The 26,018-nt window shown below is 35.8% G+C and overlaps 2 protein-coding genes across 11 annotated transcripts; both read left to right on the top strand.

The window, feature by feature from the left end:
- Window positions 1–656: 656 nt before the first annotated feature.
- LOC113687216 (strigolactones hydrolase CXE15-like) lies at window positions 657–25,142 on the top strand. The gene is made up of 5 exons (XM_072049637.1): window positions 657–884; window positions 4,633–5,243; window positions 15,627–15,868; window positions 24,642–24,778; window positions 25,071–25,142. The coding sequence occupies exons 1-5, from the start codon at window positions 657–659 to the stop codon at window positions 25,140–25,142; spliced, it is 1,290 nt and encodes a 429-aa protein (XP_071905738.1).
- Window positions 7,667–11,801, top strand: LOC113688602 (uncharacterized). 10 transcript variants are annotated; one of them, XM_072048475.1, is made up of 8 exons: window positions 7,667–8,149; window positions 8,318–8,447; window positions 8,989–9,053; window positions 9,291–9,376; window positions 9,767–9,862; window positions 10,210–10,349; window positions 10,808–10,951; window positions 11,523–11,801. In XM_072048475.1, exons 1-5 carry the CDS (start codon window positions 8,095–8,097, stop codon window positions 9,824–9,826), a joined length of 396 nt encoding a protein of 131 aa, XP_071904576.1. In that variant the 5' UTR covers window positions 7,667–8,094; the 3' UTR covers window positions 9,827–9,862; window positions 10,210–10,349; window positions 10,808–10,951; window positions 11,523–11,801. The 10 variants fall into 10 exon arrangements, 5 of the variants coding, with proteins under 5 accessions (XP_071904576.1, XP_071904575.1, XP_027062277.1 ...); XM_072048474.1 differs by lacking the exon at window positions 9,767–9,862 and having other exon boundaries at window positions 10,792–10,951; XM_027206476.2 differs by lacking the exon at window positions 9,767–9,862.
- Window positions 25,143–26,018: the final 876 nt, after the last annotated feature.

The following is a 26,018-nucleotide window of genomic DNA, read 5'->3' on the forward strand; positions in this document are numbered from 1 at the left end:
TTTTCAAAATTTTCTTGTAGGCAAATTTCCAAGCCAATTAGCAATTTGCTGGGACAATTTTATTTCAAAGTTACATGCCAAAATACTCATTTAACACAACACTAAGTAAATTATACCTTTTCTGCTTGTGGCCTCTTGTTGTTTGCCAAAGAATACTTTGGCCTGCAAGTTTTTTCTTTGACGTGTCATACCGTTTACCTATTTCAATCTAATGTAGTGGTTCAGAATATGCTCTACATTATATCAAGAAATATTTACATACAGAATTCAAGTTTTCTGCAGGCAGTTTTTGGGTAGGTCAGTTTTCTGCATACACTTATTGTAAGGGCGAAGGAAAAGCATTATTTTATCATTCAGTTCACGCTTACCGAGCAATGCAAGCTCAAACTGAATAACGAATAGAGAGACTATGCACCAAGGGACAAAAAGATTGACCAAACTACAAAATGTTAGCCCAGAATAATTTTTGCTAGATGCAGGCGTAGTCATGATCAACACTGATGCAGCTGTCCCTACTACGTTAGCAGGACCAGGGTTAGGAATGATATATAGCAAGAGACAATTATGGAAACCTTGTTGAAGCCAGAGGTATCAGAAAGTATAGCAGCTGGGGAGCAGAATTAGAAGAAGCAGATGCAATCCGACAGGGACTGGTAATGGCTAGCGAAGTTGGGTGGCAAAGAATAGAGGTGCAATCTGATTGCAAAGCTATCACTGAAAAAATCCACAAGAGATGCATGGAGGAATCACCAATAGCCACCATAATGGAAGATATAGGACAATTGAGTGACATGTTCCAGTACTGTACTTTTTCTTTTGTGTATAGAGATGGAAATAGATGTGCTCGTAAAATGGCACAATTTGCAACTGAACTTGTTTCCAATGTAATATGAAAACAAAGTTTCCCACTGTGGCTCAAAGAGAGTATACGGGAGAATAATATATAGGACCAATGTCCACTTTTGTAACTGACATCTTGTATTATCAAGTTCAATATATATATAAAAAGAATACCGTTGGGAAAAAAAAAAGAATAATATTTGCTAGAAGATGCAGAAACGTACCCTGGAAGCAAATGAGGATATTATCATGGACAGAGACAAGTACGCAAATATTGACATGATAATCAAGTATAGTTGTATAAAAAGCATCACAGTGTGCATATAACTTGTGCAAACCTTTTAGGTTTGAGCAGCCAAAAGTTCTAATTCTAGTATTTTAACAGCACAATTCTGGTTTAATAGTTTAAAATGCATTGCATAATGTTGATGAATTAAAAAAAGGGATTAGCAAAACATGATTAAAGGTACAAATGCATAGCCCAAAGGAAAAAGTTTCAAAAACAATTTCCTGACAGATTCCAAGAAATGAAAGAAATCTCTCAATCTATTGGAATTTCCAATGAAAGTCTGATTAAAGTTTATAGTTGAATGAAAAAAATAACCCTAACGATGCCTATTTATAGGTTATAAACATTTATTTTAGAAAAGAGGGGAAATACCCCAAAAATATTAAAATGAAATAAAAGTCGTGTCTATCCATGACACAGATCCGCGAATCCATTAGGGAAGGCTATAGATCCAGGGTGCAGAGATCTGAGGCATCTTCTCAATGCCAGGATTTGCACGGAGATCCATTGCCTTGAGAGCCGGATCCATGCTGCAAGATCAGCAAAGAGTTGGTCCTACTTTGGATTGGATCCGCGTTTGGCCAATGTAGGATCTGCTTGCGGACCCTTAGCAGCGAACAGCCGAACAAGGCTTCAAAAACCTTCTTTTGTCCATTCCTTTGCACGTTCCATTTGGTCCGAAATTGAATAGAAACCCGTTCTGTATCAATTAACATCAAGCCTTCCAAATATGACATCCACATATGGTCCAAGCATTGATTAAGTTTTTAATTTCCTTGGTCCAAGTATACCAGACATTCCAGTTTGATAGCTGGCAGTTTGATAGTTATGCAACCACAGAAACTGAAAACATTCCGCTGGCCAAAGCAACATAGGTCTACCTTTCTTCTCTCAATTTGCGTGCATGTATTCCATACAACTTATCCAGATGTTGGTTATTTAATTAGATGAAGTTCCTAATTTCATCTCTCTTGGTATATCTGCGAGTAACTCCAACTTAACGTCTAAGCAACTAGTATGACTTCAAAGATCCCAATGCAATTTAGTGCATTTTTTTCCCCAATGTTCATGCAGATTCTATAAACTAATTCCAACGTTGGTGCAAAGGATGACTCAACTCACAATTGGCATAAAGAATCCTGAGTTAGTGCTAAAGAAATACAAAGAAAGCACAATTTCAAACGAGTCTTCTATCTGGAAAACTGAATAATGTAAAAGTTTTTCCTTTTAATCATTTTTTTGGCCTTCTTTTAAAACTTTTTTCAGACTTTTTCATCAAGAAAATAGAGAAAACTGCTTCCGCTCCTTGAACTAAAAATAACTTGTACATGTCAAAAGATTTGACATACAATTACAGCCAAAGAATGAGATCTAACATCAGCAATTGAATACGCACCAAGTGCTTGTCATCCCATTCCTTTTCTTACTTAGTCCCTAACTTCTCCTCCCAGTCCACATTGTGAGAAGGGGAACGATTTGGAAGCTTGGAAAATCCACCAACATTTCACACATGTTTCTAACCATCAAGCACCAAGATTTCCATAGAATTGCAAATTAATCGCATATTTGCAGTGGAATTGCAATCAGCTGCACTAGAAGTGCCGCAAATGGCCAACTTTTTATTTATACCTGACCATCAAATATCAACTTAAGTTTTCCCTTTAGTTCTCACTTCCTCACTCTCTCATTTGTTATTTATTTTAGCCCATTTTTGTCTGTTGAACAACACATTTTTTGGCTATGAACTGGAATGTGCAAAGAAGAGTTCTCAATTATACTAGTTGAACTAACCAGTCCAGACAAATCTGGTTTTGAAGACATCACATTATCGAAAAGCGTTATAATACAAGTGTCAAGACTAAGGGCTTATAACAGCACCCTCGCACAAAACTGTTTGGTATTTAGTTTCAAATGATCACTTCCAATAACAATTTGGGGCAAGAAGAAGTGCTCATAAATCGTAGGGAAGAATCACAAACAAATTAACAGAAGAAATAAACCAAATTTTATTTTTAATTAGTATAATAGACCTAGATTTTAAAAGATTTAGTAAATAATTTGCAAATAATATCTGAAAAACTAGCCCTAGTTTCTCACGAGGGAATCCCATGGTGAGGAAGAGATGAAAGAGATCAAGAGGACGAGACCTGAAATGAATCAGAGAGGCACGAGGTCGAAGTGGAGAGACTGAGGAAGTTCGACCTTTCTTTTTCGCAGAGGAAATTGTTTTGGAAGAGATAGTTTGCGGGTTGTTCTGGAAGAGATAGCTTAGCTTAGGAAAGGAGAGCGAATTTCAAATGACGCTATCTTTTGATGGAATTGAAATCCTTAATTTAGCCTGCAGAAATGTCTCTATTGGGGTGGATTTGAAATCCTAAAGCCAAAAAAAGTTCCCCAAACATCAATTTGATAGATGTTCAGGGCAGCAGGTAAATTATCATATGACCATTCTCTACTTCTGTCCTAATTCCCGAAAATCGAAGACTGGAGATCTGTTCGTTATTGTCTGTTAATTCAGTTTTTCAATTTGGCAAGAATTTGTGGCTGCGAATGGATTTTTCAGAAACAAAATAGTTGTTGAATAGCAACCTGCAAAAATTTTTCTTCCTTTGTCTCTTTAAAGCCTCTGAATCATCATCCTTTGGAGGAGGAATTTCTAGAAGATCCGGGTTCAACACATATACCACCTTCAAAGCTATCAAGAAGAAGATCATCTTATCATTCCACTTATAGAAATGGTTCCATTCCATTCAAACGGTCCAACTTGACAAAGTCTTGATTCATCACCTTGATAATTGATTATCGAGTAGACTCCATACCAAACTTAAATAACACCTTAAGATTGTTGGAGAATATAGGGATTACAAGTGTATGGGACCTACTATAGAGCTATTACAAAAATAATTTCAAGAACTAAACTAAACTAATTTTAAGGAATTCAAGAGAGTTTCCAAAACGTGTGATTACTCTCCTTAAAGTGTTATTTGCCCCCACTATCTTGCTAACCGGGTTGAAATAGCAATTTACCTCTAGGATACAATGGAAATGAAAACTAGCCTATTGCAAGTTTAAGTTTAGTTTTCACAAGAAAGAGATACAAGAAGTTGGATTTGCAATTTTAAGATACTTAAACAAAAGTTGACACAAGAGAGGTTAGACTACCTCTATTTATAGGCAATATAAGAGCAAAAGTACATGAACTTCACTTAATGTCTATTTAGAATTTAGTACTTCAAGTTGATGAATTGAGTAGTTCCATAAATGAACTAATGACTTTGAAAAGATTCATCAATGTATCTTCACTTAATGTCCATTCATGAATTTAGTACTTCAAGTACATGAATTGAGTGGTTCCATGTACATGAATTAAGTGGTTCCATGAATCAACTAATGAACTTGAAAGATAGATTAATGTATCAATGAATTTTGAAGGAAATGCATAAATCAATCTTCTAGACATGACATTCAAAAATCATGTCACAAGTCATGATTAATTTTCATAGTACAAACTAATTTTCCAACACAATATCCCAATACATGAAGACGATTCTATTGTCCAGAAAGATTGTCAATTTGACAGCCAAAACAACCTTTATCTCCGCCTCTATAAGCCTGTAAACACAGCCAATCCTTCCATAAAACTACCAGTTGTTTATTTCCTTCACGGCAGAGGCTTCTGTGTGGGCTCATTTACAGGGCCTAACAATCATAACGCCTGCCTACGCCTAGCTTCGGGACTACAAGCCCTTGTAGTTGCACCAGACTACAGGTTGGCCCCGGAGCATAGACTTCCCGCTGCAATGGATGATGCAGTAGCTTCTCTCAAGTGGCTTCAAGCTCAAGCAATCTCAGATAGGCTTCCTGGTCATGAATATGATACATGGTTGCATGATCGGGTGGTTGACTTTGATCAGTTTTATATAATTGGCGACTCTTCCGGTGGCTATATGGCTCACAATTTGGCCGTTCAGCATGGGCCTGGTTCGCTGGTGTTAGCCCCTGTTTGTGTACGTGGTTATGTGCTGATGGCACCATTCTTTGGTGGCACACTGAGAACCAAGTCTGAAGCAGAGGGGATGCCTGAACCACTCTTTAATGTGGAGATTCTTGATAGGTACTATTGTAACTAGCGTGACGCTTAAATGTTCAATTAACTCCAAATCCAATTTTATAGCGCTGATCAATGTTCCATAGCATATGCGAATATAGTGCAAAATTTAGTATAGCAGCCTCATGAATGTATGTATTGTACAGTAGTTAGAACCTAGTTAGAAACAAATTTGCTAAAGTTATTACTCGTAGCTACAAAGTTATATAGAAGTTGACACAAGTTCAGTCTTATGTATAACTTCATGCACTTCTTTTCTGGTTGAAGTAAGAAATATTTGAAAGAAATATTATGCAAAATCTGAAGGTTCACTAGTGCATGTCAGGTGCATAATTAATTAATAGAAAATAGATATTCTACTGTTAGGTCTGATCCCAAGAAATTGAGCAACAAGGATAATATAGTTATTAGCAATCCAGTAAAGACAATAACAAATCAAATAAATCAAACAGAGAATCACAGAATTTTACATGGTTCGGTTGAACTAACCTACGTTCACCGGCAAAGGGGTAAGCAAATTTACTATAACATAAAGAGAGTACAAAAGGCATCCAAAACTCAAACTACAAAAGAATCTAAATAACACAAAATACTTACACTACAAGAAATTTGGCCTTTTGTGACAACATTCTCTGTGACAACATAGAAACTTGTCACAATTGAAGACTTTAGTGACGACACTAAAAGTCGTCATGCTTGATCGTGGGTTCACCCGTCAACAGTGACAACAAGGGATAAGTCGTCACAGTATGGATGGCGCGCAACTATGCAGTCTGGCGGGAGATCACCATTGTGACGACTGGAAAAGACGTTGTCACTGTAGGACCAATTTCAGTGACAACTTTTTAATATCGTCACAGTATGGTGATACGTTCTAAATTAGTGACAACAAGTAGTCGTCACTGTACAAAGCGTTTATTCTCATCCCACTTTCACTAATTCTACTATATCACCCTAATATTTTCAATATGACCCATATGTTGTAAAAAAATTTTATTAATTCTATTATGGCACCCTAACTTTTGCTTTTTGACCCCATATACCACCTTAATTTTTTCAATATGGCCCATGTGTTATAAATAAATTTTATTAATTCTACTATGACACCCTAAATTTTACATTTTAGCCCCATATACCACATTAATTTTTTGATATGGCCCATGTGTTGTAAATAAATTTAATTAATTATGTTATTTCACTGAACTTTTATATTTTAGGCCCATATTTGGTAAACTAATCTCATTAACTCTACCATGACACTAGTGTCTTTTGCAATTTAGCCTCATATGCGATAAAGAAAGGTTGTATTAATTCTATTATGGCACCCTATGCTTTTACACATTAGGTTATGTTCATCATTAGCAAAATGAGGAAGGTATTGTAAAAAAAGATGTTTACCTATTTTTTAATTATTCCAAACTTAACCAATAGCTAGTTATAAATTTAAAAAATATTATGAATTCATTATTTAGTTCTCTTGACAATATATAGGAAATTACTGATTAACATAGTGTGAAAATAATAAGCGGAGAGAATAATAAAATTTAATATGAAATTAAGTAAAAATCTTGACAATTGCATGACTGGAGTTTGTTATGTATTACAATTTACAATAATCAAATTGGATCTATGGTTAATGAATCAGTACTTGTATCAAATAGATTTAGTGTTTCATATATGTATTAGTAAACCATTTTGGTTATTTGATCAACTAAACAGATTGTTTGATCTTGTCAGACCACACTTCGTGCATAATTGATAACATTATTAAATTGATAACAAAAATATTTGCCTTTAAAGATCTTTTTTTGAATCATAAACATATTTGTAATAAGCCTTTTAGTTTTTGAACATTATTTTTGGTAGAGATCCTAATGTCGAGATGCTTTGATTCAAGTTTTCGACCTTTGCTGAGCTGCTCGGTAAAAATAAAATTTCAAAATTTAGTAAAAAACCTATGTTAATAAAAAAAAAGAAAAAAATTCAATAAACATTATTTTGAACATTAATAAAATTTTTAAGAAAATCCTATTTAATAAAATTTTTAGTTTTTGAACATTATTTTGTCATAGAGATCCAAAAAAAATCCTATGTTAGTAAAAAAAAATCCAAAAATATTAAAATTTCATATTCTAAAGTTTTAATATTACAAATAAAGTTTTAATACAACTTGTGAGTTAAAAAAGTTCAAAATAATAAACAATCTTAATTACACATAGATGGGAAAAAAAAAGAGATATTAGAGAAGGCGTTATTTTTATAAAGAAAGGTTCAAATAGTTTGTACAAAAAAGAATGAAAGCGTTACTTTTTGTGCTAAGTTAAAATGGAAGCGTGAAGCTGAAAATTCAAGGTGTAGAGGCGGGGTGAACAAAATGAGATAGAAACGACGTCGTTTTGGCAAGAGTTAAACTAAAACACTCACAACACTTATCATTTCTTCTTTCTCGTTGAAAATTTTCGTACCACATTTTCTTTCTCTCTCGTTGAAAGTTTCGGACATTATCATCTTCTCCATTTCTTCTTATGCTTTACTGTCATCTTGCTGAAATTATCCACAAAATCACTTTAAATCACCTTTTTCATCCCTAATTTGAGCTACCCAAAGGATTTGGGCAACTTTAGTGACCTCGCAAATAGCAAAAATCCCTAGATTGGTGCTGCACTTGCTTGCTGGCAAGAACACAGAAAATTGGCCGTGAATTTTGGGGGAAAGCCAGAGTTCGAAGACTGAATCTTAAGGAAAACAAGAGCTAAGGGAGTGAAGGCATAATTTGAGGTATGTAATCTCAATATTTTCCATCTAATTTCGATATTTTTTTGTCAAATGTAGGTCGGATAGACTGAATCTTGAGTTTATGGGTCAAATTTTCCACTTAAATCTTGAGTATTGGTTCAACTTCGCCGACTCAGGTTTTCCTTCTTTTTTTAGTCATAACTTTTTCGTTCAAATTAATTCAGTTGCTGTTCTTCCCTTCCAATTAATCGTTAACTATGTTCTTTCTTTCTTTCTTTTTTTTTTTCTTTTCTTTCTTTCTTATAGATTTATTTACTTAGCATTCTACTTTTCCTTTTGTGCAGACGGCGATAGCTGCTTGACTGGCAATGATGCTATGAAAATTTTCGCCATGTCCAATTTGTCTAGGCCTGAACTCAAGCAGGTATATTCTGTTATGTGTCTGGATGGGGAATTATTGTACGCACATAGTAGGTAGGTGATGTGGATGAATAATTTAATATCGATTATGGAAAGGACCTTCTCTCTCTCTCTCTCGGAGGAAAAATGTTAAATGTGCGATTGGTCTACTGCTTAAGAAATATTATTAGTATAGTCGATTTGGAGTTTTTTTTAATTGTTTTGGTTATTGGTTTAGTAAGTGAGTCGAAGTGCTAGATTTATGAAATCTGATGTACCTGTATCTGCGTTTTAATTTTATGCACTCCAAAGTGGAAATTGTCAATGTCAAAGGCAGTTTTGATATATTCATCTACCAGCGGAAAACTCTAATTGCGGTTAGGAGATGAAATTGAATTACTAAGACATTGAAGGATTTTACCTTCGAAATTTTTGTTATCTCTCTTTTGCTGTTTACCTTTATTGCATTGATCATCGTCCTTACCAGGGTTTTAGAGCCATAGCGAGCCATATTTCTTTTCAATTGCTGGACTTATGGATTATCCGTTCTCTAGTTTGTTTGACCATTGTGATTGCTACCACAGTTGGTAATTTGCTCTTGAAACATGTTTGTTAGCGTATTTGAAGTGGCAGAGGAGTTTGAATTGAACTCCAGATATGTTGAATCCACAATTTCTTATGGTAAGTGACCTATTATTTTATGTCTTTATTTTTACCCTTGGCATCAATCTCCAGCTTTTTAGTTGTTTCTATGGTTTTGGTTTGGGCTGTATTATCGGTTTTTATGTCTGGTTGTAGTATTGTCCAAATCTGTTTTGATTTATATTGAATTAGTAATGTCTTTAAGATAAATATGCCTCTTTAACGCTGTTATTCTACTCATCCTTGTACTAATGTCTTTGTAATTTCAAATATAAGTTGTCTTGGGAACATTGTTGGCTGCTTTGGTCCCTGTTCTGGGCTTTAATCCGGTCATGGCATCCGAGCATTTTGCTTCATTTTTGGTTAGTTCCAACTGGCTGGTTTTTCTGCCATTCTTGCTTTCTCATTCGCTATTACTGTAGTCAGGGATTCGCTTTTACTTTTTTTATGCTTCTCAATCTTTTTAAATTTATGCCTTATGTTGCTCTTAATCTCTAATTTTACTTTTCCATTCTTGGGCATGTACAAGTGTTTATTATTATTCATGTTGTAGCTCTTGTTTACCATATTAAAGGGATTCTGTCACTAGGAATGTTAAAAGTGGCTGTTACGCTTGTGTTTTCAGTTGGCCTGTAAGTGCCTTTACTTGTAGTTTGTAAAGAAATTTGCTTGCTGTTATATTGTGTAAGTAGTAGCTAAGAGTTTCATAAAAATTTTTTGGTTGACTTAATTACTTGTCATTCAAATTTCAGGGTAATTTGTTGTGCCATGGTGACTGTACTTATAGCATTAGTAGCCTCCAGCCCAACTAAGGGTTGGAGTGGGCGTAGTCTAAATCTGCTTGATCCGTGAGTCTCTTCTGTCTGTCGAATTCTAGTTGCAAGTTCATGATTTGCTTGGAATCTATCTAAGTAGTTTCAAGGCAAAAGAAGTAACCAAACTTGAAATTTGATGCTTTAACTTTATACATATAGTTCTCTCTAGTGGAGTGGCTACTCATATCCAATCTATCTTGTTTGCAATTGCGGGCATGCTTTTTGCCACTTTCTGATGCAGGCTCCTTTAGCATCCTTTACATAGTTACATTAGTATATTTTTCAGGTGTCATGGTGAGATTAATTTGAAATATGTAAGCTTAATACTATTCTCTCTTGGCTTCCACTATGTTGAGCAACGTTCTCTTTTGCTGTTACAGGTGCCACTAATGCTTGTACTTGGTCCAGCAGTATGCAAAATGCCTGGAATTTCTCTTTCAGGAGCTTTTGATGTTCTTACTCATTCGCTCAAATTTCAGTTGCCTAGTACATCAGAAATTTTTACATCTGATTAGAGAAGGTCTTTGGTTTTACTTGTTGAAGCATCTGTCATTGCTATATTTTTACTAGTTTTGTTGGTTGCGTTCTATGTGGTATGTATGCTTAATTTGGTCTAGTAAAAGAGGAATTCTTTTATCTTTTTGTTTGTTACTAGTTTGCTGCTCATGACTGAGAAAAACCCAATTGTAGCTGTTATGAATGTGGTAGCATTTTTTCCCACAATAAAAAGGTCTTGTCAATGTAATATTTAGACCTTTCTTTTAGTCGTGCCATTCTGAATTACACATTTTTTGCAAATTTAACTCCAAATACTGTAATATAACCTGTGAGTGCTTTCTGAAAAGTTCGCAAAAAGATTGAGATGAAAGCAACACTTAAAAGTTTGGTTGTAGTTTTTTGTCCTTATGCTGGATTTCCATGTTGTTCTTTGGCTTCCTGGTTGAGCTCTTCACTGTTTACAGATGATTTTTCATGTAGGTTCATTGTGTCTGGGCAGCAGCAGAAGCATGTTCAATACCCTTCATAGTGCTAACAAGTCAATCTCATGATGGCCTTCGCATTTTTTATGACTTCAAAGAGGCCTATGCATGGTTGAGCCATAACACAGATGTAGATCATAAAGTGAGTTGTCATTCTTTCCACAATATATATCTTTGCAAATTTTAGTAATTTTTGTTGCACCTAGTGTATAGAATCCACACAAACCAAAGCCATGAATAGAAATTCAAATGGAAATATGAACCAGTGCCACAAGGCAAGCTGGATGAAGTTAGCTATTGGAAGAAAGAGAAGACCTTCTGTACATAAGGCTGAAATCTGCAATTGGCAATGCTGTTATATTGCATCTCTGTTTTCCTCTTGAAGTATAAGCCTTTGAATAAGGAAGGGTTTTGATGTATGCTTGGTGAATTGAAACTAGTATCTTAGTGAGACCTTAAGCACTTGAGGATGATTTATTGGAAAAACAATTGGTCAAGTTAAATGGAGTTCCTGGAAATAGTTGATAGTATTGGATTCTTTTCTACAAAACAGAGTGTTAGCTTGTATTGAGTGCACTAACAAAGCACATGCACATTCTTATTATTCAGGTTATTATTGAGTGCACTAACATAGCTTGACTGATTTTTTTTTACTTAAGTTCACAGTAGTTGGATATGCTGAAACTCTAAAGAAAAGTTTATTTTCAATGCAGTCTAACTTCATATTTTGATCGTGAGAAGACTGATGCTCGTGCTGCAAGAGATGCTCAAAATCTGACCACAGCTGTGTAGTCTATGCTTTAGTGGCAAAATCTAGTATTCTATCTTTTGGGAAGGATATGTATTGGCCATTAGAACTTACAACTGATTATGTGGGATTACTATATTCCCAACATTTGTGGTTCACTTCTGTTTTGACTAATTTGGAGATGTGTTATGGCCAAATATATGAATTTGTGGCATATATTCTATGTTGGTTTTGCCTTTTGTCATATTGAATGTTTTGTTATATTTGTTGAAAATGGCATGGCAATACTATATTTGTATCGGTTAATTTCAACTCCTTTAGAAAAAAATTCAGTGACAACCTCCCCAAAAGATGTCACTCTTAGCCAAATTTAATTTTTTTGGCTATAACTATCAGAACGAGAGCCATGGCAATGTTATATTTGGAATGAACAATTGCAGCTGTTGGAGACAAATTTGTAAGTGACGAACATTCTTGTCACAGAATACTAGGAGTGAGAGTGACAAGTTCAAGTCGTCACTGTGCAGGTCCACATTTGTGACGACTTTTGCTATCTTTTATGACAGAAAAATTTTTGCAACAGTGACAAGAAATGTCGTCACAGAAAACTATTCATTAGTGACGACTTATTCTTCGTCATTAAATATTAATATTTAGTGACGACTTTATATAGGTTGTCACAGGTACCTATTTGTGACATAGAATTAGTGACAACGATGTGACAATGGGAAAAGTCGTCACTATATTCATATAATGACGACTTTTGGATTTTTAGTGATGACTTTGTATTGTCACAAAAGGCCAAATTTCTTGTAGTGTTAATGGCCCAAAGGCCTATAACTTGTTCTTTTGGTTTGATGCCTAATCGAAAATCCTCTCAAATTGGAGCGTGGACGCTCTGAAACTCTCTTTGATTAGTGTGATGCAATCCAAGGTCAAAGGTTATTTCTCTTGTTCACGTCAAGCTCAAGTTGGATTGCATGCGACAACAGCTTCATGCTCAAGCTATTCAAATGGAAGGAAGTAAAGGAAAAACCGCCGGATGAAATTTGAAGACAAAGTTGGTCGTTGGAGTCATTTATTTCCTTGTTATTGGTCAGCGTTATTAAAGTGTTTAAGTATTTATTTTCATTATTTCTTAGTAGCTAAAATTAACGGCCAGCTTTGTTGCTCAATAAGGCCAATTGGTTTCCTAGTCAAGGTAGGATTGTTTTTACTTAAGTTATTTCATGTTAGTTTAGGATTTAGGGTTTTAAGGCTATAAATAGCCTTGTCTTGTAAACGTCTTAGGGCGGCTGATTTTGTTTTTGATAAAAAAATTTGGGAGTTTTTCTCTTAAGGCTTGTTGCAAGCTTCTTTTGAATACTTAGTTAGGCTCTAGTGTTCATTGGCTTTATCAATCAAGAAACGCACTTGATTGTGGTGCCTTCTACCAAAATCGAGTCTGCTAATTCATTAGTTGTGAGATCACAACTCGGGGATTAGAGAGGTCTAGGGATTCTTTCCGCTACTCAAACTTTGGGAAATCATCTAAGTCTAGGGCTTGTGAAATACGGGTTTCTTTTTTGGCGGGATTTGTGTCATCTAGCTATCAGAGCTGGTTGACATACCAGGTAATATAAGTTTTTTTTTTTGGTTGTTTGTGTCAACTTCTTGTTGTTTTCTTTAAGTTTTGTTTGTCGTTTGAGTTAATTGTCTTGCTGTTTGTCGATCTTCCTCATAATTTGCTTGTGTCGTTTAATAATCCTTGCTGTCCAGCCGTGTTTTTTTTGTCTTATGTCTTGAATCATTGTTTGTTGGTTGTCTCTTTGTCGTCTTATCTTGTTAGAATTTGCTTCATCATTTGAAAAAAAAAAAAAATCAACCCCCCCCCCAAACATTTACAAGACAAGGCTATTTATAGCCTTAAAACCCTAAATTGTAAACAACATGGAATGACTTAAGTAAAAACAATCCTACTTTGACTAGGAAACCAATCGGCCTTATTGAGCAACGAAGCTGGCCATTAATTGTAGCTAATAAGAAACAATGAAAATAAATACTTAAACACTTTAATAATGCTGACCAATAACAAGGAAATAAATTACTCCAATGACCAACTTTGTTTTCAAACTTCATCCGGCAGTTTTTCCTTTACTTCCTTCCATTTGAATAGCTTGAGTATGAAGGTGTTGTCGCATGAGCAATCCAACTTGTGCTTGACACGAACAAGTGAAATAACCTTTGAGTTTGGACTTGAACCTTGGATTGCATCATAGTGCATACGGCACTTGGATTAGTTCCCTTAGTACAGTTAAATTGATTTAAACCCATTATATTTATAACCACCATGAGGAGAGACTTCTTTGTTAAATTCTCGATGTGGTATACAAAGACACATTGAACAAATCTTCACCTTGGCGTGTATCCAACATCGATAAATAGCAAACAAATAGAAAACAAACTCCACCTTCTCTATATAAGTTCCAATGGATTCCAACGAACCACCAAAGTCGCAACAGACCCCACCGAACTACCACCAACGAATCAAGATGCAAAAGACTCAACAGGTTCCAACGGATTAAGACTCATAAAAGGTTCAACAGATCCCAATGGGCTAAAAGCACTGACATAGTAATCTTACTCCACCTTCTCCATAAAATCCTTAATGAACTCCAATGGATCAATTAGCTTTTCTTCAAAACCCAACTGAACTCCAATGAAGGATTTTTCTTGACGCTCTGTAATGCTAAATCATCGTACCAGAATTGATATTGATAGTTTGTTATTGTCATCAAGAACCCAAAACTTGAACCCAAAACCTAAAACCCAGAACTTGAAGCCGAAACCTGAAGCTCTGATACTAATTTTTAGGTTTGGTCCCATGAAATTGATCAAAGAGAATAATATGATTTTTGGCAATCCAATAAAGACAATAACAAATCAAATAAGTCAAACAGAAAAACACAAAATTTTACGTGGTTTGGTCGAACTGACCTACGTCCATGGGTGAAAGGATAACTGATTTACTATAATAGAAAGAGAGTACAAAAGAGAAAGGGTAGCTAATTTACTATAATAGAAAGAGAGTACAAATGAGAGAGTACAGTGCCTAAGAAATAATTCCAAGGCCCAAAAGGCATGTAAAAGTGAAAACACAAAACGGTCTAAATAGCACAAAATATTTAACAGTCCAAAGATCCATAACTTGTTCTTTTAGTTTGATACCTAATCAAAACCCCTCTCACACTAAGGCGTTGGTTCCCTAAAATTCTCTTGAACTGGTGCATACTGCACTTGGACTAGTGCCATTAGCACATTTAAATTCACTTAAATCCACTATATTTATAACCACCATGGGAGGAGATTTATTTGTAAAATTTTTAATGTGGAATACAAAGACACACTCAACATCTACTATATACAAATTTTAGAGATATTGACAATTCTCATATTATAGTAAGCAAATACACAGATAATTCAAATATTATAGTAAGCAAATGATGCTCAAAAATTAAAAAGCTAAAGTGAGAATGCATCTATAATTTAATAGTTCAAAGTAAAATTAACCGTTACTAGCCTCTTCCCTCGCCCTCCTCCAACCCTCCGCCCGTGCAGCCGGAATAATGTCATAAGTAAAAGTAGCAGAAAACATCATACAAAGAGGTGTGCTCTATTATTCCCATATACTACAATTACACGTGAAAGTACTCCTGACACGCATCATTAGATGTACTTCGCCAATTATATAGTACCTCCTCCCTCCCATAAAATTTGTCATATTTGTTACTTTTTCTTATTCCAAATTAATTGTCATTTTCGAAAAGTCAATTCATCTTTTTTCAATAAAATTTTATTTTTACTTTTCTTATGACCCACCATTGATTCTCCATAATTATTAATACATCAAATAAAAGATGGTCTGCCATTAAGGATATAAGGGAAAAGTAAAAATTCTCTTTTCTACTTATGTCACTATACATAAATTGCACGTTCTTCTAAAAACGACAAATTTTATGGGACAAAGGAAGTACTATTTTTCATGCTTGATCAGATTACATGTGTTTACCTGATTGAATCTCCACGATAAATTTTGGAGGCTATCCTTGTCACAAGGGAAAAATGCGGACCATCCCCTAGCTAACCCCTTCGGCACTTTTAGCCAAAATCTTGAATCTGTCATGCTTGACCCAGTGCAGGTAATTACCGGAGGAATTGAGCTCCCAAGAGATAGGGTCGAGAACTACGCAAGAAGGTTGAAGGAAGCCGGGAAGGAAGTCCAATATGTGGAGATTGAAGGAGACCATAACGGCTTTTTCATAAATGACCCTTGTAAGAGCTGGAAACAGAGTTTTATTGGAGATAAAAGATTGGATGTCCAAAATTTCTGGTTGATTAAGTTTATTGCACATTGCATTTGTTTCCGTTGTTTTCTTTCATATATGCATCATTTGTTACTGGAATAATGTCGAGGTTGCAAGTCCTGAGAAATAAGTAAGGTGTTTGATGTAAACAGGTCAGTGTCTATGCCTAACCCTCCATCATTTATAGGTGATTTTTTTTTTAAATAAAAAGGTATTCAATGTAATAAAAGTAGCTTGTTGTCTATCAATTAAGTTAGAGCGGTTTACCAGATATTGTGCCTTTTCTTATTGAGGTAATATATGATAAAAAAAATCCACCATTAGCTGAATTTCAAAATTTTCATTTTCATCCAGCCCCTCATCTTTTGCTTTCATTTTCACGGTTTAAACTATTAATACTAGCATATATAGCTGATGCTTTCCACAACACAACACGCACATTGCACGGATTGGAATGGTTGCAAAACATTCAGGCGTGAACACTACTAAAACATGTGAACTAAAACCTTATTGTCGCATTCCAATTGAATTGTACCTACCATCAACAGATTTGGAAATCAAAATAGTATAATTGAAGGGAGATTTAACTCCATTCTTGGTCTTTGGGTCTTGGAGGTGCGTCAAATTTCATAACCATGAGAATAGGTATGGATTAGTTATAAGTATAATTGATTCACTACGAAAGTAGGATTCATATGTATAAGGAAATTACACCATAACTAGCCTAGATAGTAGTACTTAATGATCCAAATATAGCACTTGCATGAGTAGTTAGGGATACCATAACCTAAGGAGCTTTCATTTGTTATTTTCTTACATAAGTTTAGCATGTTTTATTTCTTATAATTCATTGATTGTCTAAATAATAGAGAAGCTTGAGTAGTGCCGGTAATTGTTCAATCTTCCTCGTGGGATCAATCCAATACATGCCCTAAACTACTAATTTGACCTGTACACTTGCAGTCAAACGGGTGTAAATCGGATTTTAACTTGTACGTATGTTAAAAAACTCGTCAAGTTTTTGGCGCCGTTGCCGGGGAAGATTTGGCAATATCGGTGTGAAGAGCAACTTTATTAATTTAGACATATTATTAGCTATGGTATGAATGTTATTTTCTGTTATTTTAGTGTTTTATGTGTGTATGTGTTTTATCACCTATTCTTCTTACTAATTTTGCTCTTAAGTTGTTTAAAAGTAATTTTAGGTAATGAGGAGGGTAGGTCAATTTGGAGGACAATGCTTGAGAAATGAAAGATTAGCAATGGATGGTTACCAAATGCAAAGCTTGTGACGGCCCCACCGGACCTAGAGGCATACCAATGGGTTTAGCGGACCGTCTGCCTAGCTCGCGCCAGGACTCGAAAACACATAATAAATAAAACTACATAAACCGATATAAACCAAAAGGGTACTATACACAATATTTACAATCCCAAAAAAAATTCTATTTACATCCTCAAAAGTAGATATTCAGACTACCACATTACCCTATGACAAAAACCAAAACCATAAAGTAGACCTAAAGAAGGGTTCTTAAACAGGCTATCAAAACAAGGAGGAACGTCTTAATTGTTCAACTATGACGAATTAAAATTATCTATACTAGTGCTAGTGCTAAAAGCTCCCCGCATCGGCCCCTGTTAAGGAAAATAAAAGGGAAAGGGGTAAGCTATAAGCTTAGTAAGTAAACAGGGGTAAAATCATAAATTCCACATTAAGGCGAACAATTACGTCACAAAGATGTCAAATTGAAAATATAAAAGTAACAACACAAGTTAAGGATACAAGTTGACTCCAAAGCCAAGTCATGTGCCACGTGTGACCTCCTGTCGACACTCCGTCGACACAAATAATGGTCCGTAGAACCCCACTTGTACTCCCACCGTACACCTTATCACCCTCACTGGCCAGTCACCTCACAAAATGGCTCGAGCAAACGAAACGAAATTGAACTTGGTTCACAAGTTCGGTTCACAAACTTGGTGACCTCAAGACTAAGTTGGACTGGCTTCGACCAAGCCCCGGCCGGCTCGAATAGTCCATTTAGGTCTCAAGGTCGGGCCCACAACTTCATCATATTTCACAAATTCACAAAAGTCACCCTGAGCTACAAACTCAAGGGGTTCAGTCCCAAACAAGTCGGATACATATATCAAGTACAAGTATATGCACAAATTAGGGTTTAGGTCGAGTGCGATAAAGTACACATTCGCCTAAGTACCCTTTTATTGACATCAAAACACATAGCAACTTATATAGAGAAACGGCCTGAATACTTACACAAAATACAAAAATAGTACAAGGGCAAAAATCACTTCACGTGTGATAGCTAGTAGACCCCACCGGCTCCGTCTAGCTTACCACCGTCTGGAATAGAAGATTGCATCACATTATACCACAAATGGCTACTAGAATGCATAAATCAAGCAAAACGGCAAAATTGGCACATGCAAGCGTGGAAACGGCATACGGAAATGGGAATAGCCGGCAAAATGAAAATGGACATATTTAGCATCTAGAACTGTTTTGATTAACTTTCAGGCTACGGGTATCGGATCAAAGTACATGAGGTACCGTTACGAAGCTAAGAAAAAGGGCTATAACTCTCATGAAGACACCTCAAACCGGATCTTAACGGAACTAGGTCAAAATTATGAAAAACAGTGCCAGAATTGTGCACTTTAAGGTGACAGACAGGGTCTGTTTTCCGGACCATAACTCACAGCTCACAGACCCAAATCAAGAAATTCCAAAGGCGTTGGAAAGCTATGACATAATGATAGAACTTTTATGTTTTGGACAAAACCTGAATCAATACAGAGAAGGATGAAAAACGGCCCCAAAGTTCCTGTCAGAACTGTCCAATCTTCAAAGGCAGTTCTGACACTCAATCTTGTTTTGGGTATAACTGGAGCTACAGAGCTCGGATCTGGACGTGCTTTATACCGTTTCGAAGCTAAAACCAAGATCTACATTTCTTATGAAGGTATCAACACCCAGTTCGCACGTTATCAAGGCGAACCGAGCATGGTCAGAAGCAAAATCCAAAAACGTAACACAACTCAGAGGTTAGGACAGGAACGAGGGTTTTGGCCATAACTCAGGCTACACAAATCCTTTTGACCTGAAATTTTGTAGGCAAAACAAGAACTTAAGAAGCTACAACTTTTATGTTTTAGGCAGACCCAGAATCCATACATAACATAAAGAAAAATGGAGTCAAAGTTCAGATGCTGGGCTGGCCTGTTTCCCCGTTTTGCCGGTTTTGAACATCGCAAACGCATGATTCATTGCTATGATTCTTATACAAGTTTTCTAACCAATTTTATACCAAATAATCATACATATATCAGCTTCTAAAAGGCCTATTAATAGTCCGAAATTTTTTCCCCAAATTACCATAAAATTTACCAAACACTAACCACAATCTAAATTCCAATTTCACTAGTTTTTCACTCACTTCAAAACCCTAACCAATCAAACCCTAACCTTCCAAGTTCTAACTAAACCAAACTAATTTCCCCTTTACATTAGGGTTTCATAACCAAACCTAATTTTATTAAGAATTCACCATTCAAATGAATTAATCACACCAAAAGTTCCATTATCAAGTCTAATCACTAACCAAATTAACTAAACAAAGTTTAAAACAAGAAGCCCTAAATTCCCTTGGCTTGACCGAAATTTAGACAGCCATAAATCCACAAAATAAACCATGAAATTCCTTCACAAGTATCTCATAAGCAACAATACATTAAAACAACTCCATGAAACATCATTTTAATCCATCAAAGATCATTCCTAACTTTACCAAGTTTTCAAGTGAGATTTTTACCTTCTAGTTGCAAGTTTCTTAGGTTGATCTTCCAAAACTCAAGCTCCAAGTTGTTCCTCCAAGATCCAAACTCAAGGTTGATGAAAAAACTGCAAGAAACAAAAGCTTTTCTCTCTCTTTTTCTTCCTCTCCCTCTCGGCCCTCTCTCTCTCTCTTTTCTTTTGCTATTTTGTTATTTATTAGCTTGGTTTCTCTTGTATATTCTAGAGTTATGCTTAGTCATAAGCTTAGTCATCAACCCTAAGAGATATTTCCCACTCAACCAATCACATAAAAGTTCCACAATTGCCTCTTAGCCCTTACACTCCAACTTGCATTTTGTTCAACTCTTGTCCTTAAACATTTGAACTTCTTACATTTTACTCCATAGGATCTAAACTTAATCTAATCCAAACTAATTAATCTTACTTAGTTTCTCTACTAATCACCTCACTAACTTAATCATCCACATTTGTTCATACCTTATTCTTCATGAAAACAATTAAACAACAACTTTCTTGTCATAGGCAAAATTAGGGTTTTAAACCCAACTTAAGACTTCTATTAACTTATAATACTAAGAATTTTCTAGTTCAGGGTTTTCTAACTTTCTAATTCTTTCTAACCCATGTAAAATGCATCAAATCCGACATTTACTCATATGAAAACATATATCAACATGCATAAGATTAACTACCACACAAACTTATGATTAATACGAAAACTAGGGTTTTGCTCAAAACCAAAAATTTACTCAGTTAGGGTTTTAATAACAACCTAAATTAGGATTTTCCGAATATTTAGAACAAAATCACATTTAAAAACCCTAAAACCGAATCATTCACATAATATCACAGTTAAGGACTAACCGGAGTCTCACAAAGCTCCTTAAATAGAGGTAACCAAGAAATTACTAAAGGTATGCCTTTCAAAAATGGTTTAACGTGTTTAAAGGGTAAATTTGATGTTATAATGTTAAAAGTTCAAATGGGCACCATTATGCATGAGATTGAGCAAAAGAGGAATGCTAATACTTTTAATTCTAATCAAATGATTTGTGACTTGTGTGGAAGTTATTATGCTACTCATACATGCAGACAAGCACAAAATGTGGATTATTATGATGAATTAGAGCATTACAATCCTTATTTTGATAAATATAGTGCTAATTGGAGCAATTCTCCTGCTTATGGTTGGGATAATCAATGTACTTATAGTAATTCTTCATCTTTTTACGATTACCAACCTAAATGTGTCCAATTTGAATCTAAACCACCTTGGGAATTGGCAATAGAAAGGTTAGCTAATGCACCTCTACTTGGAGAATTAGAAAGTGAACCATTAGCTAATGAATCTAATGCATCTTGGGAGCTAGCTATAGAACATTCTTCTAATCAATTTGATTTAGCCATAGAAAAGCTAGCAAATGCAACCTCCAACCGTTTTGACAGGGTTGAGGAAATGTTAGATGAATTAACTTCTCACTTTGATAGAATACAAGACCAATTATATGCATTGTGTGAAGTTATTTATTCTAATGATATGCAAAATTGTGACTGCCCCACCTCCCCCTAGGGCGTACCCCAGGGTTCGGCGGGTCGCCTATCCAACTCTCGCCAGGACTCATTCACTCATACCTCAAGAAAAATAACGTACATGCATAAAAAATGAATAACACACCCACTTTAACTTAATATATACATTGATGTTCAAATCCAGATACGAATCTTCTACACACCAAAATACTTCAAAGTGTTTACAATTCGAGTACAATCAACCCTAGTCGGGTACTAGAGTGAGTACAAATTCAAAACAACTAGACTACGCTAGTCTGTACACGTCTCACGCCTCGCTCGTATCCCCTGTAAGGAAAACAAATGACGTGGAATAAGCTAAAAGCCCCGTGAGGTTCCAAATAGCAAGTTGACCATTATTTAAACGTGCAAGTATCACGTAGCAAAGTAACGAGCATGAAAAGTTCATAAAAGTGAGCAATAACACTTCAAATAGCAAATCTCAAAATGAGCGAGTGTAAAGTTCTCTTTTAAAATGAAACAATAACACGATAAGTACTAATCATTCCAAAGTATAAGGATACGGATGACTCTCAGGAGCCAAATTCCCATTGCATCACCAGAGCTTGATCAAGTAATAGTTGACACTCCGTCAACTTTCAAGTAAGTAACCAATCCAGTAGAGCACCACTTAAACTACTCTCCGTCCACCATCCAAACTCCCTACTGGGCCCAAAATCCTCAATAAACACTGGTGGTAATTCTCGAGTATACCGGTTAGTCGAGGAGATATCACTCCACTCGACAAAACAAAAGACCCAGGGTTTGTTACCCAATCGACCAAGCCCTTGCCGGCTCGACTCGAGTAACTCGCCACAAGGTTTCTGAAATTCCAGGAAGTGCGTACCATATACACCAATATCTCAAATTCATGGCAACAATAAACAGTATATCTCATATTAGGGCAAGTGCAATAAAGTGCACTCTTGCCCGATCAAACAAATGACATATCATTAAATCACATTGGTCAAGTATTGAAGACAAGTGTCCAATTCAATCAGGTATTTGGAAGCACTCACCAAAGGTCTAGTGCCTCTCAAAAGTCACGTTTAGGTCCAACTCCTTGGTTGGAGTCCAAATCTGTGATAAAATATCATTTGTGAATGTAAAACTCTTTAGAGTTCGAAACATAGGAGTTTCACTTCAAGAAAATCAAGTAAATGTAACTCGTTTAAGTAGTATTCACGATACTTATCAAATGCCGAACAATTCATGCTCGCTCTTAAACCTTTGAAACTTTGAAGCAATTATACTTTGAAATACCATTTAGTCGAAGAAATGGAGAAAACGTATTTCTATTAGTCGTAATTTTCATTTTTCCAAGGGTACAAGGTCGGTCAAGTTCTAACTTATATATCTCGATAAAAGAAGATGCAAATATCCTAAATGGTTCAAGTGGTATTCGCTCTCAAGCCTTACTCGTGTCGCAAGTATATCTACCTAGCACTCGAGCGTAAATTTGGGCAGCACGCTCTTTGTATTTACCTATTTTCCAGCGATTTATGGCTTCATCCGTTTCCTCAATCAGTCCCAAAATCACACACAGAATAATCTCATTTCAATAGCCGTTCAATAGGCTCAAAGTCATACAAGTACCAAACCAAGCTAGGAACATGTACGGAAATGAAGTTTGAGTCAAGAAACAAAAGACAGATTTGACGTTGTTTTGCGTAACGGACACAACTGAGGCTACACTTATCGGATTGGGGTACAAGTTATACCATTCCGAAGCTAAGATAAAGACCTACAACTTTGATGAAGACCACTCAGTCCAGTTCGTAGTGTAGCTAGGTCAAAATTCCATTGTACAAAACCAAAATCTCACAAACAGGTTAGCTAACCGCACTATGGTTAAATGACAATAACTCAGGCTACCGAAGTCCGATTGAGGCGTTTTCAGGGGCGTTGGAGAGCTAAGACATAGCACTACAACTTATATGTTTTGTCCAAATGCTAATTCAGTACGCATCAGGGTGAACAGACGTGATCAGATTGGTGAAATGTCAAAACTGTCTCTAACGTTCTACCTATGGCAGTCAGGGGTATTTTTGTCTTTTCACAGGATACATTGCTCTGATTGAGGTGAAATTTTGTAGAAAACTACAAAACATCATTCTATACAACTTTTATGTTTTAGGATAAGCCTAATTCGGCCTCTAACATGGTGAACTAGAACCGGGCAGAACAGGGTATACCTTAACTTCAATTCTGGAAATTTGCTACAATCAAGGTATAAATCTCATTTTTAGCTTGAAAACATCACTACCACCTCTTATACCAACTTATATACATCATATACCACCCATACAACAAGTATGATAAGTGAATCATTCAAACCCTAACTCAAATTCATCACCCCAACCATCCAAAATCACTTGATATAAGCATTACAACCACAAATACAAGCTACTAAGCAACTCCAACATGATTAAGGAAAAAGAAAAGAGTGGTCAGCCATATTACCTCAAAAACAAAGCTTGCTAGAGTTATCCTCCACTTCTCCTTGAAATTTTTGGTTCCTTAAGCTTCCCAAGCTCTCAACCTACAAGTTAATCGATTTAGTTTTTCTTGGTTTCACTCACAACTCTTGATTTGAGGTTGGAAATAGAAACTCTCTTCAGTCTTTCTCCCTCTCCTTGCTCTCGGCCAAACAAGAAAAAAATGGTGAAGAAATGAGCTAAAATGAAGATAAGAAGGTAAGAAAGTTGGCTTGGTCAAAGGGACTTAAATGGCCAACACTTGTCACACTTAGGTTCTCACAATTTTTTTTCTTTTCTCTCTCTCTTGGGGTCAAGAATTTTGGCTGCCTTGAAGGGTATTTTGGGATGATTTTTGCTGAAATAAAAGTAAAGAGATTGAGGTAATAGAGTAGTGTTCAAGTGGTGTGTTCAATCGGTAGCGCGCGACACCCGTCGGTCCGAACCGTTTTTCCTTAAATTGCGTATACTAGGGTTTTAACTTATAATTCACTAACTTATTATTATTACTTTTAACCACACACTTAACAACACCTAAAACTCACTCATAATCACCAAATTTGATTCACCCTCGGTACCGGATAGTCACCCTACGGATAGACGTAAAAACCCTAATTCGCGCTAACTTGAAAACGAAAAGGGTGAACCGTTAATTCTATATTCATTTACACTTATTATGGGGTGATTGAGTAGTAGGGCTATTATAAAGTAATATTTTTCAAATAAAAGGGGATTTTTAAGAAAAATATAAGGAATTTGCAAGTCCTCACAAAAATGACCCTATTATGAATGGTGGAAATGTTGTATGTGACAATGGATTAAATTTTGATCAAAATGATGAATCTAATTTGTGTTTCAAATGTCCATTTCACAAGATAGTACCTTTGGAGCTAACATTGTACCTCAAGAGGTGAGCTTTAATGACTCATTTTTCACCCCTCTTGAGGAATGTGGTGATTGTATAGGTTCTAAAGGTATTATAGCCCAAGAAAGCGATGTAAATGTTCCTTTGGTGAGTACTCAAGTGGTGTATGTTCAAGGTAATATCTACGACTCACTTGAGTTAGGTAAGCTACTTCCACCTCTTATATCATTAGAACACGTGACTCATGTGATCGAGTCACCTTTTAATGATCCACCACAGTCTAAAATTGTGGATTATTCATTAACTAAACTTCCTTGATAAAGAGGTTATATAGTCAAGCTAATGACTATAAAGAAGCACTTGTTGGGAGGCAACCCAACGATTTCTTGTTTTTAGTAGCTTTTAGTTGTTTAAACTAGTGTTTTTGTGTGTTTTATAGGTGGCAATGGCAAGGGTTCATGCAAATTATTTCAAGTGCAAAAGAGTTTATAAGGAGTGGAGATCGATGTGAAAAAGGGAAGCTTAACCTTTATTTTTGAGTGTACAATGCTTAATTTCATGATATGAGATTAAGTTAGTCATTTGCATGAAGTTGAAGTGCATTCAAGTGTTTAAATGTGTTCATGACCTATTTGCACTCTTTTGAACCATTTGAGCACCATCATGTGCATTGAAAGTGTCAAGGGGACTATTTGATCCAAGAACCTCAACCTTCAATTTGGATTCTACATGTATTTGATTTGTTTTGAGGTGTTGAGATTCATGTTTAAGTCACTTTCCATGTGTGTAAAGTGTTGAATTGTTCAAAATTCATTGTAGAGCACGAATTTGAGAGTGTGTTTCAAATTGGGGTCAAACTGAAAATTGCAAAAACTTGTGCAATAAGTGTAGATTCAATGGATCCGAGGCCTCGGATCTACTTCTGCAATCAGCAGATTTTTTGCAGCAAAATCCGGCCAAATTTTGGTCAGATTAACAGGAGAGGATGAAAAAAAATTTTCCAGCTCACTGGCTCGAATCCGGCCGGATTCTGGCCAATTTCGCGCAAAAGAAAGGCGGATTCCCCAAATTCTTCCCTCTTTTCTTCTTCAACCCCACTCACACACTAACACCTCAAACACATACTACTCACTAAATTCACTCTTTTCACCATCCAATTTTCAACCCAACTTCACCAAAACGCTCCTCTTAACCTCTAGAGTGGATTTCATAGTTCATATTCTTTCAAAAACAAACTCTAAAGTGGTTTCAAGCTTACGATTAGTTAGGGTTGTACCTTCTTGAATCACTCAATTGAGGCCAAATTGGAGTAAGTTTCTTGGGGGGTTTTCACATCATATGCATCACTTAACATCACCAAACCACTTTGAGGTAACAAATCTTCACC

Source organism: Coffea arabica, chromosome 5e (assembly GCF_036785885.1).
Source record: "Coffea arabica cultivar ET-39 chromosome 5e, Coffea Arabica ET-39 HiFi, whole genome shotgun sequence".
Taxonomy (NCBI): domain Eukaryota; kingdom Viridiplantae; phylum Streptophyta; class Magnoliopsida; order Gentianales; family Rubiaceae; genus Coffea; species Coffea arabica.